The sequence below is a fragment of the Saimiri boliviensis genome, chromosome 13 (assembly GCF_048565385.1).
Source record: "Saimiri boliviensis isolate mSaiBol1 chromosome 13, mSaiBol1.pri, whole genome shotgun sequence".
Classification (NCBI taxonomy): Eukaryota; Metazoa; Chordata; class Mammalia; order Primates; family Cebidae; genus Saimiri; species Saimiri boliviensis.
This window is the reverse complement of record NC_133461.1, coordinates 88,349,494-88,366,275: the sequence shown is the minus strand read 5'-3', so window position 1 is coordinate 88,366,275 and position 16,782 is coordinate 88,349,494. Positions and strand designations below refer to the sequence as shown.

At 39.8% G+C, this 16,782-nt stretch overlaps 1 protein-coding gene across 7 annotated transcripts in view; it reads left to right on the top strand.

The window, feature by feature from the left end:
- DLC1 (DLC1 Rho GTPase activating protein) overlaps positions 1–16,782 on the top strand; it is a 523,653-nt gene that overhangs the window by 487,409 nt on the left and 19,462 nt on the right. For 6 of the 7 annotated variants that reach the window (XM_074383938.1, XM_074383936.1, XM_074383937.1 and 3 more), the window contains 3 exons: positions 3,587–3,658; positions 9,163–9,244; positions 15,593–15,656. In XM_074383938.1, coding sequence (XP_074240039.1) covers positions 3,587–3,658; positions 9,163–9,244; positions 15,593–15,656 — 218 coding nt within the window. Of the gene's footprint in view, positions 1–3,586; positions 3,659–5,835; positions 5,968–9,162; positions 9,245–15,592; positions 15,657–16,782 lie in introns of all 7 variants that reach the window. The other variant, XM_074383944.1, reaches the window with a different exon arrangement.

The following is a 16,782-nucleotide window of genomic DNA, read 5'->3' as shown; positions in this document are numbered from 1 at the left end:
AAATGCAGTGGTGCGGTCACGGCTCACTGCAGCCTTGACCTCCTGGGTTCAAGTGTTCCTTCCACCTCAGCCTCCCAAGTAGCTGCAACTCACACCTGGCTAATTTTTGTATTTTACGTAGACATGGAGTCTCCCTGTGTTGCGCAGGCTTGTCTCAGACTACTGGGCTCAAATAATCCACCAACTCTGCCTCCCGAAGTGCTGAGACTACAGGCATGAGCCACTGCACAGAGCCAAGACCTGATACTTTAGGCATGGAGCTCCAGCGAAGTTTGTGAAGGAGAGGGAAGATTAGTAACTCAGCAAGTTTGATGAGCCGGGATTGGTGGACAGGACAGATTATCTTAAGCGAGGGGAGTCTACAGACCCAGGGTTTCACTAATAGTTAGCAGATTGGAGTGAAAGTAATGGCGTGAATCAGGGAATGAAACTATGTGACCCGCATGTAGACATAGGTTCATTTTACATAAAATAAAATAAAATAAAATAAAAATAATTCATATTTAAAAATCAGTATGTACATTGGATTGTTAGTACTTTCTCTTGACCTATGATTTGGAAACGGTGGGAGTGACGTTAAAAAGTATTCAATTTTCTAAAAATATGCGACAACTTTGTACAGTTTTCTAATTCTGATTTCTACAAAAACAGTGGCTTAGGTTCTCATTTGAATGCAGCCTAAGTTTTCATGAGTGGACTTCTTTTGTTTGTAAAATAGTCATATGCTTGTCCATTTCCCATGATTTCATATCAAAAGAAAAGACAAATTCTCATGTATTTTAGGGTGAAGGAAAGAAAAGGTAAGTAAGATTCCGAGATCTCTGCAGTTTTGGGAGTGCTGCTTTTTAGCCATGGTGAACTGTTAATTAAATTATTTGCTCAAGAAGCAAAGCTTCACCTGTTTACATTCTTTCTAAGTGGCCCTAAGAGTGACTATTTTGACACAGCTTTTCTGATCAATTTATGGTCATGTGGAGTCATTTTATTTTCTTAGTTGTAGAAAATAAGAGAGACAGCCAGGCACAGTGTCTTATGCCTGTATCTCAGCTACTTAGAAGGCTGAGGTGGGGTGATCATTTGAGCCCAGAAGGTCAAGGCTGCAGTGAGCTATGATTGCACCACTGTACTCTAGCCTTAGTGACTGAGCAAGACCTTGTCTCAAAAAAAAAAAAAAAAACAAACAAACAAACAAAAAAAAAAAAAAACTGAGAAGGCAATATGCATTTTCGTGTTCCTGAAATCACATGGGACCTTAAATAAACACTTTGTAAAGTTATATATAAATAAAAGTTTGTTTAAAAAACTAGTATCTTACCTCTTCCATGCTTCTTGGCATGAAACTATTTTTCTAAGTAAACCAAGGAGCGTGCTCTGGCAAGATTGGCTAATGAGTTGGTATCTAATTAAGGCTTTTGTACGCATGCTGACCTAGTGCCATGTCTGACTATCGTCAAAAAAGGTTGGGCATTGAGAATTTTTGGTTAATCACCACTTATTAAGTTAAATATTGAGAAAGCAAACACATTTACTTTTTAACAATCTGTTGTTCAATGTCTTAACAACCTGTTCAATGAAAATAACCTCTAATAGCCAGATGAAATGAGTTTTTAAAATATTTTTAAAGACAGTCTTACAGCCTTTTTTCTTTCCTTATCTATCTTTTTTGGGAGGGGGTGGGCACACAGATAGGGCAAAAGTAATTTCCTTATTCTTTTTTTTTTTTTTTTTTTTTTTTTTTTTTTGTGACAAAGTCTTATTCTGTTGCCCAGGCTGGAGTATAGTAGTACCACTGAGGCTCACTGGAGCCTCTGCCTTGCAGGCTCAAACAAACCTCCCACCTCAGCCTCCAGAGTAGCTGGGACTACAGGAGCGCATCACCATGCCTGGTTAATTTTTTGTAATTTTATTCTTCTTTGGTGAACATGAGGATTTGCCATGTTGCCCAGGCTGGTTTCGAACTTCTGGGCTCAAGTGATCCTCCCACCTCAGCCTCTCAAATGCAGGGATTATAGGTGTAAGCCACCACACCCAGTCTGATTTCCTAATTTTCTAAAATAAAATGTTGAGTTTATATATTTTTTCCAGCTATATAGTTTTCTAGGAAGTGTTTATTTTGTAATTTTATTTAAAACATCTTTATTTTCTTGCTCAGACAAAATGTGGATATACACATAGAAAAAAGTAACCTCAAATAATTCCCATTGGACAATTCTACACTTTTGTTCACTGCAAACACTGAAGTTCTTCCACAGTGATATCACTCTATCATTGACTCCCAATTCAGTCCTAAATCTTGGGTTGAATAATGCTACTTTCACTGCGACACTGAAAAGATTCATGAAGTTAACTTTGCCATGCTATTTATTTCCAGGCTACTGCCATATTGCCATAATTATTTTTAGTTTGGGTATTAAGTAACTCATCAGGAGATGGAATGTTTTTATTTTTATTTTTTTTCTCTTTGCTATGCTCAATGAGAGGACATTGCCACTTGCTTTAATGAGTGGATTTTCTTAATTACCTTTCTTCAGAGGCCAAGAAACTCATGAAATAATAGGTGAAAAAAATGCCTTAAAACTATAAAGTTGCTAGACAAAAATAAGATATGTATGCTTCCGATAGGAACTATTAGTCTCCCACCTGGTTGGGAGAGATGCTTAATGAAGGTTTGAATCTGGCATAAATCGTGCGATGTTGAGACCTTTATAAATGCGTCAGTAGACTTGTATAACTGAGTACTCTCGTGGCCTGAGGAAGGTGGGAGGAAGAGTTGAGAGGAATATTCTTTGTGCAACCAGAGAAACTAAGTAATGTTCCCAGGACCTCCTCTGTGAGTCAGTTTTAACGGGATTGTAAGTATGTGCTCCAGTAAGTTTTAACGCAGTGTGTCAGTTGCTCTTGGCCTTTCTGTTTATCGATATTATCTACAAGATGTTAAACCACAGAGAAGTAGAAGTTTTATTAGCCATTTCTGCCTGCCAAGATTGTGGGATTTACTGACTTCATACCCTCCGTGTTCCTTGACATCCTAGGCCCCTCCTACTGGATTAATACCCGGTTAATACCTGAGCACCCAACAGTGAAACAACACGACACAACATCAGGGGCTTTTGAAACACCCACCCCATGGCTGTCAGAAAGCCTGTGACTTTCCTAAGATAAATTGTACTTTAGTGTGTTGGAGGTACTTTGTGGCCTTTTGCTGAAGTGAAAAGTAATCCAAGTTAGGTCAGCCAGACTTAAAATGAGTTATGTAATCTCTCTTCGGCTTTCTCATGATGCCTTACTTTCATAACCATTTGTAACCAGAGCACTTCAGAAGCAGCACAGAATGAGTAACTTACTAGTAGGACCCCATTTTTTATTTTTTGTAAAGAGAAAATACATCCTTAGACACATGTGAAAAAACTGGAAAAGATGCATGCAAAACTTACACTGTTTGAATTAGGTGTGTATGGCTGTTTGCTTATCCGTATTTGCTACAGCAGTCACATTTGCTTGTATCATAAAATCAAAGCTTATTCAGGGAAAATAAGCATGCTCAGGTACACATGGCTAATTCTGTCTTTCTTGTGTTCTGTTCTAGAAATTGAAGCCAAGGAAGCTTGTGACTGGCTGCGGGCAACTGGTTTTCCCCAGTATGCACAGCTTTATGAAGGTAAACTGGGAATGCCATTTTTACAAAATTGGCCTCATCATAATCCCTTGCTCATGAGTACTATTGAACTTAGATATATTTTCAGCAATTTTATCATTTAAATGTTTTATTTAAAAAATAATAATATAGTAAGCATGCAACACCCCCACTATGCAAAACAAAAGCTAGCACCTTGATGATACACACCCACGGCACTCTCCCATCGTTCTGCCTGCTGCCACTCCCTACCCAAAATCATCATCCTGAAGACTATCATTTTCTTGCTTTTTATATGATTTTATTGCATTTCCTGAAAAGTACATTTTTACAAAGTTATTTTCACCTTTATAAAAAGGGTCCTGTGCTGTATGTCATCTTGTGGGGCTTTTATTTTTTGCTTACTATTGTATTGTGAAGATTCTTCTATACTGTATGGGCCTGTTACTACTCATTTGCTTTGACTGCTGTGTAATACACCATTGTTTATATAAACCAGTGAATAAACCACAGTTTATTCATATCCACACTCTGGTTGGTGGGCATTTTAGCTTTCTCTGTTTTGCTTTTATAAGCTATGCTGTTATGAACATTCTTGTATCTATCTTTTGTGGTACATGCATAATAATTCATCTCGCTTCTGTACCTTGGAACAGAATTACTGGGGGTAATACAGAATATGTATGTTCAATTTTATACAACGCAAGTTTTTCAAAAGTGGTTGTACCAATTTTCACTCTTACCAATAATACATAAATACCCTATGTATCCACATTCCCTCAATACTTGATATATTGTCAGACTTTAATTTTTGCCAATCAAATGGACATAAAATCATATAGAGATTTTGATGCCCGTTTTCCTAATCCTTAATGGTAATGAGCATTTATTCCTGCCACTTGGCCACATTTGTTTGCTCTTCTGTGGAATGTCTCTGGCTCATTTTCCTCAGTTATGCTTCTCTTAATGATTTTATAAGAGCTTTTTTATTCTAAATACTAATCTTTCATTGGTCATGTGTTGCAGATGCCTTTCCCACCACTTGTAATTAGGCATTTCACTTTTCTCTGGGTTGTCTGTTAATGAATATTACGTTTTCTGTGGCATTCAGTTGTTCAACTGAGAAAAATGGTTCTTAAAAAAACAAAAAATACAGGATCCGGGCTGAATTCTTACATTTTCTTATCAGTGCCCTGGGGATTGCTTGGATACTGAGTCATTCCCTCAGCTTCTGTGAGCTCTGGGGTGCATTTGTGCTCCCTGCATGTCAAGATAAATAGGTGTTCATTTATTTGTTTGTTTCTTTTGAGACAGAGTCTCTGTCGCCCATGCTGGAGTGCAATGTGGCGTGACCTTGGTTCACTGCAACCTCCGCCTCCCGGGTTCAAGCAATATGTCTGCCTCAGCCTCCTGAATAGCTGGGATTGCAGGCATGTGCCACCATGTCTGGCTAATTTTTTGTGTTTTTAGTAGAGCCGGGATTTTACCATGGTGGCTAGGCTGGTCTCGAATTCCTGACCTCAGGTGATCCACCCGCCTCAGCTTCCCAAAGTGCTAGGATTATAGGCATGAGCCACTGTGTCTGGTCTAGGCTGTTCATTTACATGGAAGTTTCATTATACTTTACATGAAGTCAGTTTAAAATAATTACAGCTGTGAACTAATGCGTTCCATTTTATAGGTCACTTTCAAAGATTGGGTGAATAGTAAAGTGATTTCCAAGTTAGAATACCCGGTCTTCCTTATGTAGCCTAGATTGATTGCATGATGTTTTTTTCAAGAAGATGGATTCTGAATTGTTTTATTGTTAGCCTGTGTAAAATACCTTACCGCTTCTCCGTTTCAGAGAATATCTCTAGTTTCTTTTGATTAACTTGCATGCTTATTTTGGTGGAATTGTTTGTCTTCCCTTTAGAGAGAAGTTCTGACCTGTTAGCATTCAGAAGGGCTTTGGTGGAGAGGGGGACCAGCATTCTACTGGATTTTCAATTCATAGCTCTACTGGAGATAAGGAAAGATAATTGCATCGGCAGTGACCCCAAAGTGGCTGTCCTTTTGTTCTCCTATTTAGAAATTACATTTTCTTCAATTATGTTCTTTTTGGCATTGATTTGCTGCCAAGCGACACTTTCTTGTGATATATATGTTTGCTAAGACCCAGTTCTAGTCCCTGTCTTACTTCTTTCCCAATCCTAAAACAGACTGCATTTGCACAAGTATTTGGGGTCCGTTCATGTTCCCAAGTCTTTGGAAGCATAAGCCTACTTTTGAGGTACACTGCATATTGTTTGGGGCCATCGCCTCCCCCTGTTTTTCCTGCCACTGTGTGGTGGGTGAGTACACACACCATGTATCCCATACAAACCCACACATTCCATATCCCCGTGTTTTCTTCCATTTCTCCTTGATTTTGGTACTTGGCAATTTATACTTCCTTCCTTTCAACCCACACTGGAAGTTGAGTTCAGAGAATGTCTTCCATACATCAATAAATTCTCATCTTTTAAAAGCCAGTCCTTTTAGAAAAGAGTCTGGGCAGCCGGGCGCGGTGACTCAAGCCTGTAATCCCAGCACTTTGGGAGGCTGAGGCGGGTGGATCACGAGGTCGAGAGATTGAGACCATCCTGGTCAACATGGTGAAACCCCGTCTCTACTAAAAATACAAAAAAAAATTTAGCTGGGCATGGTGGCACTTGCCTGTAATCCCAGCTACTCAGGAGGCTGGGGCAGGAGAATTGCCTGAACCCAGGAGGCGGAGGTTGTGGTGAGCTGAGATCGTGGCTTTGCACTCCAGCCTGGGTAACAAGAGCGAAACTCCGTCTCAAAAAAAAAAAAAAAAAAAAAAAAAAAAAAAAAAAAAAAGAAAAGAGTCTGGGTAAATAAAATTACAGATTTAATTCTTTCACTCCTCACTTGCATTTAATACTTACCAGATTTTAAAAAAATTTTTTGTTAATTTGGATTAGAAAAGCAATCTAAAATATAGCTCTGGGTATACTAACTTAGAAATTGCTAAAATAACGTAGTTACTTTCTCACCTATAGATAATAGGCATTTGAAAATTTCAATTTACGTTTATAGATCTGATGTTATACTCTGTAAATATTAAAATGTATTAATTAATTATCAGCTCTGTTATTTCATTTTGGTATGTATTCAAAGTGAAATACAGACCAGGCATGGTAGGTAGTTCATGCCCGTAATCCCAGCACTTTGGGAGGCTGAGGTAGGAGGATTGCTTGAGGCCAGGAATTCAAGGCCAACCTGGCCAATATAGCCAGACTCCATCTCTATTTTTAAAAATTAAAAAATTAAAAGAAGAACCAAAAAGCAAAATGTAGTGTCATAACCTTCAAACAGTGTTTCAATCTGTCTTGCTTCATTTACTAAATACTCTAGTTTACATTGACTATAAGTCCTTCTATTTCCACTATAATGATTCCGCTAATCATTTGTCTCAGAGAGACTTGGTCTATAAATTAGTGAAGAAATATAATCCTGTGATACTAAATTTTATGTATTCATAAATCTTTGGAAAATAGATACTTTCTTGGTCTCTCTATACTATCATTTAGGGAACAGTGTCAGTAATCCAACTCCAGCCTTCAGAAAAAAAAGGACAGACTATAAGTTTATACTCATTCTGATATATTATCTCTAGAAAATAGATTACTAAGAATAAGGAATTTCGGCTGGGCGCGGTGGCTCAAGCCTGTAATCCCAGCACTTTGGGAGGCCGAGGCGGGTGGGTCACGAGGTCAAGAGATTGAGACCATCCTGGTCAACATGGTGAAACCCCGTCTCTACTAAAAATACAAAAAATGAGCTGGGCATGGCGGCGCATGCCTGTAATACCAGCTACTCAGGAGGCTGAGGCAGGAGAATTGCCTGAACCCAGGAGGCGGAGGTTGCGGTGAGCCGAGATCGCGCCATTGCACTCCAGCCTGGGTAACAAGAGCGAAACTCCGTCTCCCCTCCAAAAAAAAAAAAAAAAAAAAAAAAAAAAAAAAAGAATAAGGAATTTCATAAAACCAGTGCTCATAAGAAACAATAAAAACATAATGAACAGTTGTGCCACTCGCAAGAGGTGGACCAGGACTAATTACCTGCATCTCCAAAACTGCTGACAGCCATATCTATTCCATTGTGTAACATTAGCCATTTTGAAGGCCAAAGAGACTTTTTATTTTTTATTTATTTTTTTCAGACAGGGTCTCACTCTGTCATCCAGGCTGGAGTGCAGTAATATAATCAGAGTTCACTGCAGCCTCAACCTCCAGGGCTCAGGTGATCCTCCACCTAGGCCTCCCATGTAGCTGAGACCACAGGCGTATGCCACCATGCCCAGTAAAAATTTGCTTTTAATTTTTTTGTAGAGGCGGGGTCTTGCCATGCTCCCAGGCTGGTCTGAAACTCCTGAGTTCAAATGATTTTCTCTCCTTAGCCTCCCAAAGTGCTGGGATTACAGATGTGAACTGCAGTGCCCAGCCACAGGGATTTTTTAGCTTGTGGTCATGCCAGCTTCCTGCTGTGATGACTGATTTCACCCAGGTCTGGTCCAAAGAGTTACCACACACCAAGGCACTCCTCATGGTATTGTAGTAGCATTCTACAGAGGAGGCCCATGACTTGCCCTCATAGCTGGAACTCCAGGAGGGTGATAACTTGCCTTTCTCTGGTGGCAATTTCAGAGCTGTTGTAAATTTCCACAGTGACTGTCTCCGCTCTGTTTTTCTTGGGTATATTTATTTACCAAGGGATCCTTTTAGTCAGTCTAGAGAAAGGAATTCCTCCATTGAGTTGACTGTTCTCCCGTTCTCTGGTTTTCAGTTCTGATACAGCTTCTTCATTGTTCTAAGAGAACTGAATAATCTCTTCTGCAGATTGAAGGATTTGGGATTCTGTTGTTCTACAAAAACTTTACAGCTAGCCCTTTATTTTTAGGGGAGTTACATCAATGCCTGCAAGGCCATATTGCAGTGCTAATATTTGTTTTTAAAAAGCATATCTTGAATTCTCCTTAGCTATTGATGCCATGTGAGTGGATTACATTCCATTTCCTACCACTTGCCATTGTTTTCTAGTCTTTCTGTGGCTCAGTTTTTCTTCCATGACCTTTTCCCTGATCACACATGAGCAAAGACACACACACACACACGTACACACAACCCAGCCACATTAAAAGGGAGCATTCTTCTGACAGTCATTATGGCTTAAATTATAATTTATACTGGGGACTTGTTGCCTGCTGATTTGTTTAAAGGTATAACAATGTTCTGAACCACTTCTCCTTGACCAGAAGCAATAGTTTAAGTTTCCACCACTTTAAAGCCCAAGCTCTTTTACGACAGTGAGGCAGGATTGGCTTGAATTGCCTTATTGTCTCATAGAAGTTGATGGGCAATGAAGTGTCCTGTAGTAGGTGCTCAGTACATTGCCGAAGAGTTTCTTCCCCTTTGGTAAACTTGGATGTTTGGCAGATTGGATTATAGATTCTCAACAAATATATTTGTTTACTTTTCTTATAGATTTCCTGTTCCCCATCGATATTTCCTTGGTCAAGAGAGAGCATGATTTTTTGGACAGAGATGCCATTGAGGCTCTATGCAGGTAAATGGACACATTTTGAGTGTTTTCCTTTTTCATTTTTTAAGAACACAGTACTTAACACTAAGAGAGGAGTTGTTTGCTTTTGTTCTAGATAATTATGTTAGGTCTTTATTAGCAAATCACACAGTGATCATAGACCTGTTAATTAAAAATTAAGTAAAATATTGTTATTTAATATTACTATTAAAATAGCATCCACACTGTCCTAGAAAGTACTCAAACAATACCGTTCCATATTTGATATGATGTAATTGGTGTAACAAGTAACTCTCAGGTGGTTTGGAAACTTGGATTAAGGTTTTCTAAAAGGGTATGATGGAAATTTAGCATGTTCAGAGGAATTAATGGGAGGTGGCACATAAAGACAGGAGCATCACTTGAATTCCAGGAAAGCTCCTCTCAACCTCTTCAGTTTGCCCTCATATAAAATAATGATAGGATTAAATAGGGCTATAAAATAACTCAGCATGGTCTTTAACATATAGGCAACAGACAGTTAAATGATGTGAAATTGAATAAAACTGTCAGAAATTCTTGATTGTTGTGTTGTTGGGTCTTTAAGCTGAGAGGCAGCTTGTAGGTTTTAGTGAGGTGGAAGTAATAAAACCTGTAGCAGACGATGATGGGACATGGATAATCCTTTCAAGCTCTTCCTCTGACATTTCTACTCGTTTTAAGTTTTTCATCCTTTCTAGTTTTTCTCAAAAGCTAAAAGCCCTAAGAGCTGAATTCTGGGGGCAAAACATTATACACAGACAAAATTCACATAGGTTGATTTGATTATGAAACTAAATAACTTTTATTTTAATTTCAGGGTTTGTTGTTGTTGTTGCTGTTGTTGTTGTTGTTGTTGTTGGTTTGTTTTTTTTTGGCGGGGAATGGAGTTTTGCTGTCATTGCCCAGGCTGGAGTGCAATGGCGCGATCTCAGCTCACTGCAACCTCCGCCTCCCGGGTGCAGGCGATTCTCCTGCCTCACCCTCCTGAGTAGCTGTGGTTACAGGTGTCCACCACCACAACCAGCTAATTTTTTTATTTTTAGTAGAGACAGGGTTTGACCATGCTTGCCAGGCTGGTCTCAAACTCCTGACCTCAAGTGATTCACCTGCCTTGGCCTCCCAAAGTTCTGGGATTACAAGCGTGAGCTACCTCGCCCAGCCTGTTGTTCACGTTTTTTTTTTTTTTTTTTTTTTTTTTTTTTTTTTTTTTTTTTTTTTTTTTAAAGACAAGGTCTCACTCTGTTGCTCAGGCTGGAGTGCAATGGCATGTTGATGGTTCACTACAGCATTGATCTCTCATGTACAGGTGATCCTCACACTTCAGCCTCTGGAGTAGCTGGGGCTACAGGCACACACCTTCATGCCCAGCTAATTTTTGTATTTTTTGTAGAGATGCAGTCTTGTCATCTTGCTCAGGCTGGTCTTGAACTGAGTAGGATTCAAGCAGTCACACATCTCGGCCTCCCAAAATGCTGGGATTACAGGAGTGAGCCACCGCACACCCTCTCCGTATTTTTTTTTAACTTGGAAAAACATCATAAAGGTAGAATGACATCCCGTATTTCTTTCCTCTTTGTATGCAAAGAAAGCAGTGACAATTCTGTGAAAGTACCGTTTTCTGCCTTTCTTATGTAATATAGTGTTATTTGAAGCAGCCACTGTAAGCACTGGGTTTGGGGAAGATAGACAGGATATTTAGAATAGTATATGGACTAGACTAGTTCTCATGGTTTAAGAGAGGAAATAACGAAGAGTCATCTTAACCACAGAAACACTGTCACTTTTCTAGTCCAATTAAATAACTGATAAAAATGTACAGGGTATGTTCCTATTTTCTGAAAGAAACCTAATTCTAAGCACTGCGCTATGGAGTGTAATACCATAACTATGTCATCTGGAATGAAAAAATGTCACAGATACCGCTTTGGGAGGGGAAGGAGTCCACATCTGGAATATCAACTACTCCAGACATTTTTTTAATGTTTTAATGCTTAGCTGTGGGGCAGAATTAATCTGTTTTCAATCCATCACTGGTGATCATGCATATGCATGAGGTCACTTCTGAGATGCATCTTAGGAAATATTTAAGCATTGAGTCATTTCACACATTTTAAGCCACTTAGAGAGTGGGCACTCTGAACGGCAGCAATAGCTTAGGAATTCTTGGGTCATAAAAATATCACTGCAGTATTTCAGGCCAAAGGGTCATGATTAAATTCTTGAACTCTTTTTCAGAATATCAGTTTGAAATGTTGTTTTCCATTTCTGGAAGAAAAAGTATCCACTGTACTTTGCAATTCACAACTGGCTCTGAGTACCTTTTGAAAAGCCACCTTTCTTTGAGGAGAATAAATCTGTGCTGCTAGCTCTTCAGTGAAAAGAAAAGCCTAGAAGAAATAGACTCTGCCACATATCCTAGTTGGGCTTCACTTTTCCCTCCTATAATATCTCATAGGAAATGGCAGTAATGGATGTAAAAGCACTTTAAAAATTAAATTATTGGGTCGAAATTTAAGTACTTGCAGAAAGACCTAGGGTTAGATTTTCTTTTTTAAAAAAGGATATTCTTCAAAATTCATAGTAATAGTCATCAACTGGTTTGTAATGGAAAGCCCCAGGGTCCTGTCCACATGTTCACATAAGTAAACTTTTCATGGTACCCCATTTTTGATCTGTTAAAAGGGAAGCATGTAGTCAGGCACAGTGGTTCACGCCTGTAATCCCAGCACTTTGGGAGGCCAAGGTGGGAGGATCACTTGAGCCTCCAGGAGTTGGAGACCGTCCTGGGCAACATGGCAAGACCCCATTTCTATAAAATTTTTTTTAAAAATTAGCCAGACATGATGGCACATACCAGTAGTCCCAGCACTTGGGAGACTGAGGTGGGAGGATCCCTTGAGACCAGGAGGTCCAGGCTCCACTGAGCCATGATAGCACCATTGCATTCCAACCTGAGTGACCCTGTCTCCAAAAAAAAAAAAAAAAAAAGAGAGAGAGAGGGAGGGAGGGAGGGAGGAAGGGAGGAAGGGATGGAAGTAGCATGTAATTTTTTTAAAGCAATTGCACAGATTCCAAGAAAATATCTTTAAGAATTGGAACTATTTTTATTTGTGAGAGTCTTACTTGGAAAATTGTTTCTTTTCCCCTTCTCCCTCTTCTCTTCTTTATTTCTGCTCTGTTTTTACTTTGAATGCGGTGGGGCCCAGGTCCCCTCTTGCTATGCTTTTATCTGGGCTCCTACAGCCCCACGCAGAGAAGCTCTTGAACCTTTGATAGGCTAGCCTTGTGCTCCTCCCTCTTCGGAGCAGGGTGCAAGTTGCCCAGGAGATAAGAGAGACATTCTGGTGGAGCCCAGCCTGGGAGGGTCCTTAGGGGCATGGGAAAGGCCCAGGCTTCTGGACGGATGGGTTAGGAAACCAGCATTTCAGCCTCTGTTTGAGGAATCCCTTTGGATATAAGTTGCTTTCATTTATTACTATCATTAATATTTATGTTAGAAAGGAACACAGATGGCCGGGTACAGTGGCTCATGCCTGTAATCCTAGCACTTCGGGAGGCGGAGGTGGGTGGATTGCCTTTGCTTAGGGGGTCGAGACCAGCCTGGGCAACAGAGCAAAACCCCATCTCTACTAAAAATACAAAATTTAGCTGGGTGTGGTGGCCCACACCTGTTGTCCCAGCTGCTCTGGAGGCTGAGGCACGAGAATCACTTGAAGGAGGCAGAGGTTGTGGTGGTGAGCCAAGATCGTGCCATGGCACTCCAGCCTGGGCAATAGAGCAAGACTCTGTCTCCAAAAAAATAAAATAAAAAGAAAGGAACACAGAAGTTACTCGGTTTGAGAGCCACCATGTTTTAATCATGTGGAGTCAGACAAGATCTGTGACCTCCCCAAGCCCCATTTCCACCTCTGTAAAATGTGATTTAATCATAATATCTGTACCATAGGGTTGTTGGGAGGATGAAGATGAAGTTATACATAGGAAATGCCTAGCATAGTGCCTGGCCCACAATAGGCTTCGGGTTTGTGTATCTGGACCTATGATTTCATATCGGTACTATCTCTGTTTAGTAAACAAGGTCCCAGCAGAGTACATTCTTTGGGGGTCATCCTCCAGGACAAATGAAAACCACAGAAGCTCTCGGGTATAAACTCTGAGCTTTAGGTTTGTAATGCCATTAGCTGCGTGTTACCAACATTAAAAGGTAACACTGATCTTTATAGAACTGGCCTCCTGGGTCTTTTTCCTTTGACTCAAATCTAGAGTTTGTGAAGCTAAACCCTTCCCCGGCCCCATAGGCCTCTGTGCCTAGTAAATTTGGTTATAAACACCACTCAACCATTAAAGCCCAAATGAAGTCAAGTGAGTATTTGATTACAGATTTGATGAATGGAACCCAGACCTAAGGCTAACTGTAACCATTTCAGGTTCTTTAAATCTTGAAAACATTTGAAAACTAAAACACTGTGGATGTAAGTCATTTAAGTAATTGATACCCCTAATAGAGGGACCTCATATTCTCTCATTTTAAAGTGTGCGGACTTTTTCTTAGTTATTTGTTTTCTTTTCCTCCCTATCAACAGAGAGCATTTTTCTGAACATAGGCGCTCTGTGCTATCTTTGTTTACTCTATAAACAGGCTACCACATAAGCTATGAAGTCAAAGTCAGGCTTATCAGGCAGGGGAAAATACTTTCTATTCTGTTGCATCAACATTGTTAGGCAAACTACAAGAACAGGATCAGGAAGATAAAGCCTTGAGGAGGTCTCATGGTTCCCAGGAATTTGTGCGAATGAAATGCTATTATCTGATGAAAATGTAAGAATTCCAATTTGTAGGAAAAACTGGAAAACTGGTGATAGTAGATAGCAAACAGACACATTACAGGTTCATCTGAGGAAGACTTACGTGATGATCATCCTGGAGATGTCTGGAAAATTGGGGCCTGGAGGGCTGTTATTCATATTTGCACATACCATTTAGTTCATCATATTTAAAGAGTATTTTTCAACTACTGCATTATTTCCCCATGAGGTTTTGGTGTTTTTGTAAGTATTTTATTTTCAACGAAACTTAATTTCCCGAATTTTAAGTTGATATTGCCGTTTGGCAGAGGTATTGGTATCAAAATTACAATAGGATGCCTGTTGCAAAGAAGAATCTGACCTGAGTGCCTAATTTTTAACATTTTGGATCCCTGAAGTTACAGTATGCAAATTCTTTAGATGATCACTTGTCCTATTACTGTGACTATAGCACACATTATTTTTATCCTAGCTGTTCTAAATATCAGATATTCAAGAGGGCTCCAATTTCCTTTCTGTGCAAGGGCTCTACAGGCTGTCCAAGATTATGATTGATTGGAGATAACTAAAACTGTTTTTTTTTTTTTTTTTTTTTTTTTTTTTTTTGAGATGGAGTTTCACGCTTGTTACCCAGGCTGGAGTGCAATGGCGTGATCTCGGCTCATTGCAACCTCTGCCTCCTGGGTTCAAGCAGTGCTCCTGCCTCAGCCTCCCGAGTAGCTGGGACTACAGGCGTACGCCACCATGCCCAGCTACAGGCGTGAGCCACCGCATCCGGCCTAAAACTAATTTTTTTAAAGTCGAGTTTTGATTTGAAATACAAGACACTTGTTTATTTTGCTAAAAACTCAACTTGGTTCCTGTTGCTCTATTTCTATAAAAGGAGACATCGCAAACTTTTCTCTTTTTTTTTTTTTTTTTTTGAGATGGAGTCTGGCTCTGTTGTTCAGACTGAAGATCAGTGGCATAATCTAGGCTCACTGCAGTCTCCACCTTCCGGGTTCAAGCCATTCTCCTGCCTTGGCCTCCCAAGTAGCTGAGACTACAGGTGCCCATCACCATGCCTGGTTAATTTTTGTATTTTTAGTAGAGATGGGGTTTTGCCATGTTGGCCAGGTTGGTCTCAAATTCCTGCCTGCCTTGGCCTCCCAAAGTGCTGGTATTACAGATGTGAGCTGCTGCACCCAGCCACAAACTTCGTTTTTGGCACCATGTGTGGTGGTCCATAATGGCTCAACCTAAGAATTACCGGAAGAATGATTTTTCTCAGTGAGAACAACTCATTTAGAGTTGAAGAATCAGAGAGATTTGACAGTATCATAGCTGTGTGGCATTTTACACTGACATATAAAAATTAAAGAAATATGAAGGTATTTTTAAACAACTCACTTTTTAAAGAAGTTTCTAATACTCTTCTAGGAATTAGACATTACTGAATTCCAAGAAACTCTTTAAATAGATGAAATGTTTACAAACAGGTATTTATCTACTCATTCGTGAGTGGCTGTGCCTGCCTTTGCTAACGTGAGTTTCTTTGCTCTATAGGCGTCTAAATACTTTAAACAAATGTGCGGTGATGAAACTAGAAATTAGTCCTCATCGGAAACGAGTGAGTATACAAATTGGGTAAGAGAATGAGAGGGAAAGGGGTGAACGAAAAAGTGAATGATGTGTTTTGTAATAGGCTTTGCTTCTCAAACTCTTACTTTCTTGTTCTGCAAGCATCTACATCTTGAATGGTATCATCTAGACTGATAGCCTTATGTAGTTGAAGCCAAGAGATGCAACTAGCCCATTACATTATTGTATCTGTTGTTTTTGAATGGATTGCATCATCAATTATTTTGCGTATTAAATCAATGCCTGCTACGTAATAAAGGGATCACGCTTAAGGAATCCCAGTGGATTTTTCCACTGCTCATTAGAGGAAACAAACTGAAGTATATTTCTACTCTTCTGTCTTCCCAAATATGACAATAACTGTGCTTCAGAGCTGTAGAAAGTGAAGGCTGATTTGTGAGATATTAAAGAATAATAAGAGATTTGGAGGGAGGAAAGGAATTGGAGGAGGAAGAGGAGAAGGCAGGAAATCCTACACATTTCAGTTAAATGGTACAGAACTGAATTGGATGGTGTTTTCTTCTGTGTGTGAGTTGTGAAGACTTTTTATGTGATCTTAGGAGAGGAGGTAGGTGTAGTACTGGGAGTTAAGTGTCACAAATTAGAGTAAACAGAAATAAGTCTGGTCAAAGAATATATTTCTGACATCGGGGTACAAATTTTAATTATGCCAGAGTCCCTGAACTGAAAAACATTGCCTTCTTTGGGAGTTAAAGCTTTTAAACAAATGGACTGGAACCTCAGCGCCCACTGAGCTGTGTAGAAGAGCCCTATAAGCCAGCGCTCCATGCTTGCCACTCACTGTCCTGTGAAACTTGGGTCATAGGATATTTTCCACACCAGTGGAAAAGATATATATCATACTTAATTGTACCCTTTGGTATCCTGCCGAAAAGGCCCAGATGCCATAGTCCATGTGACAGCGTGTCCCTGAATCCTGTACATAAATCGGGAATTATCAGCAAAGATGTTCCTTAGTGTTTATGAAAACCGCAGGCTGTCAGGGCTGGGTATTTGTGAAGCCTTGTTAAATTGGCTGGAGCGTGTCTGACGTTGAAACTTCACAGGACTGCTGTGGCGTGAACACTAGCCCTCATGTCTTATGGGGGAGGGGA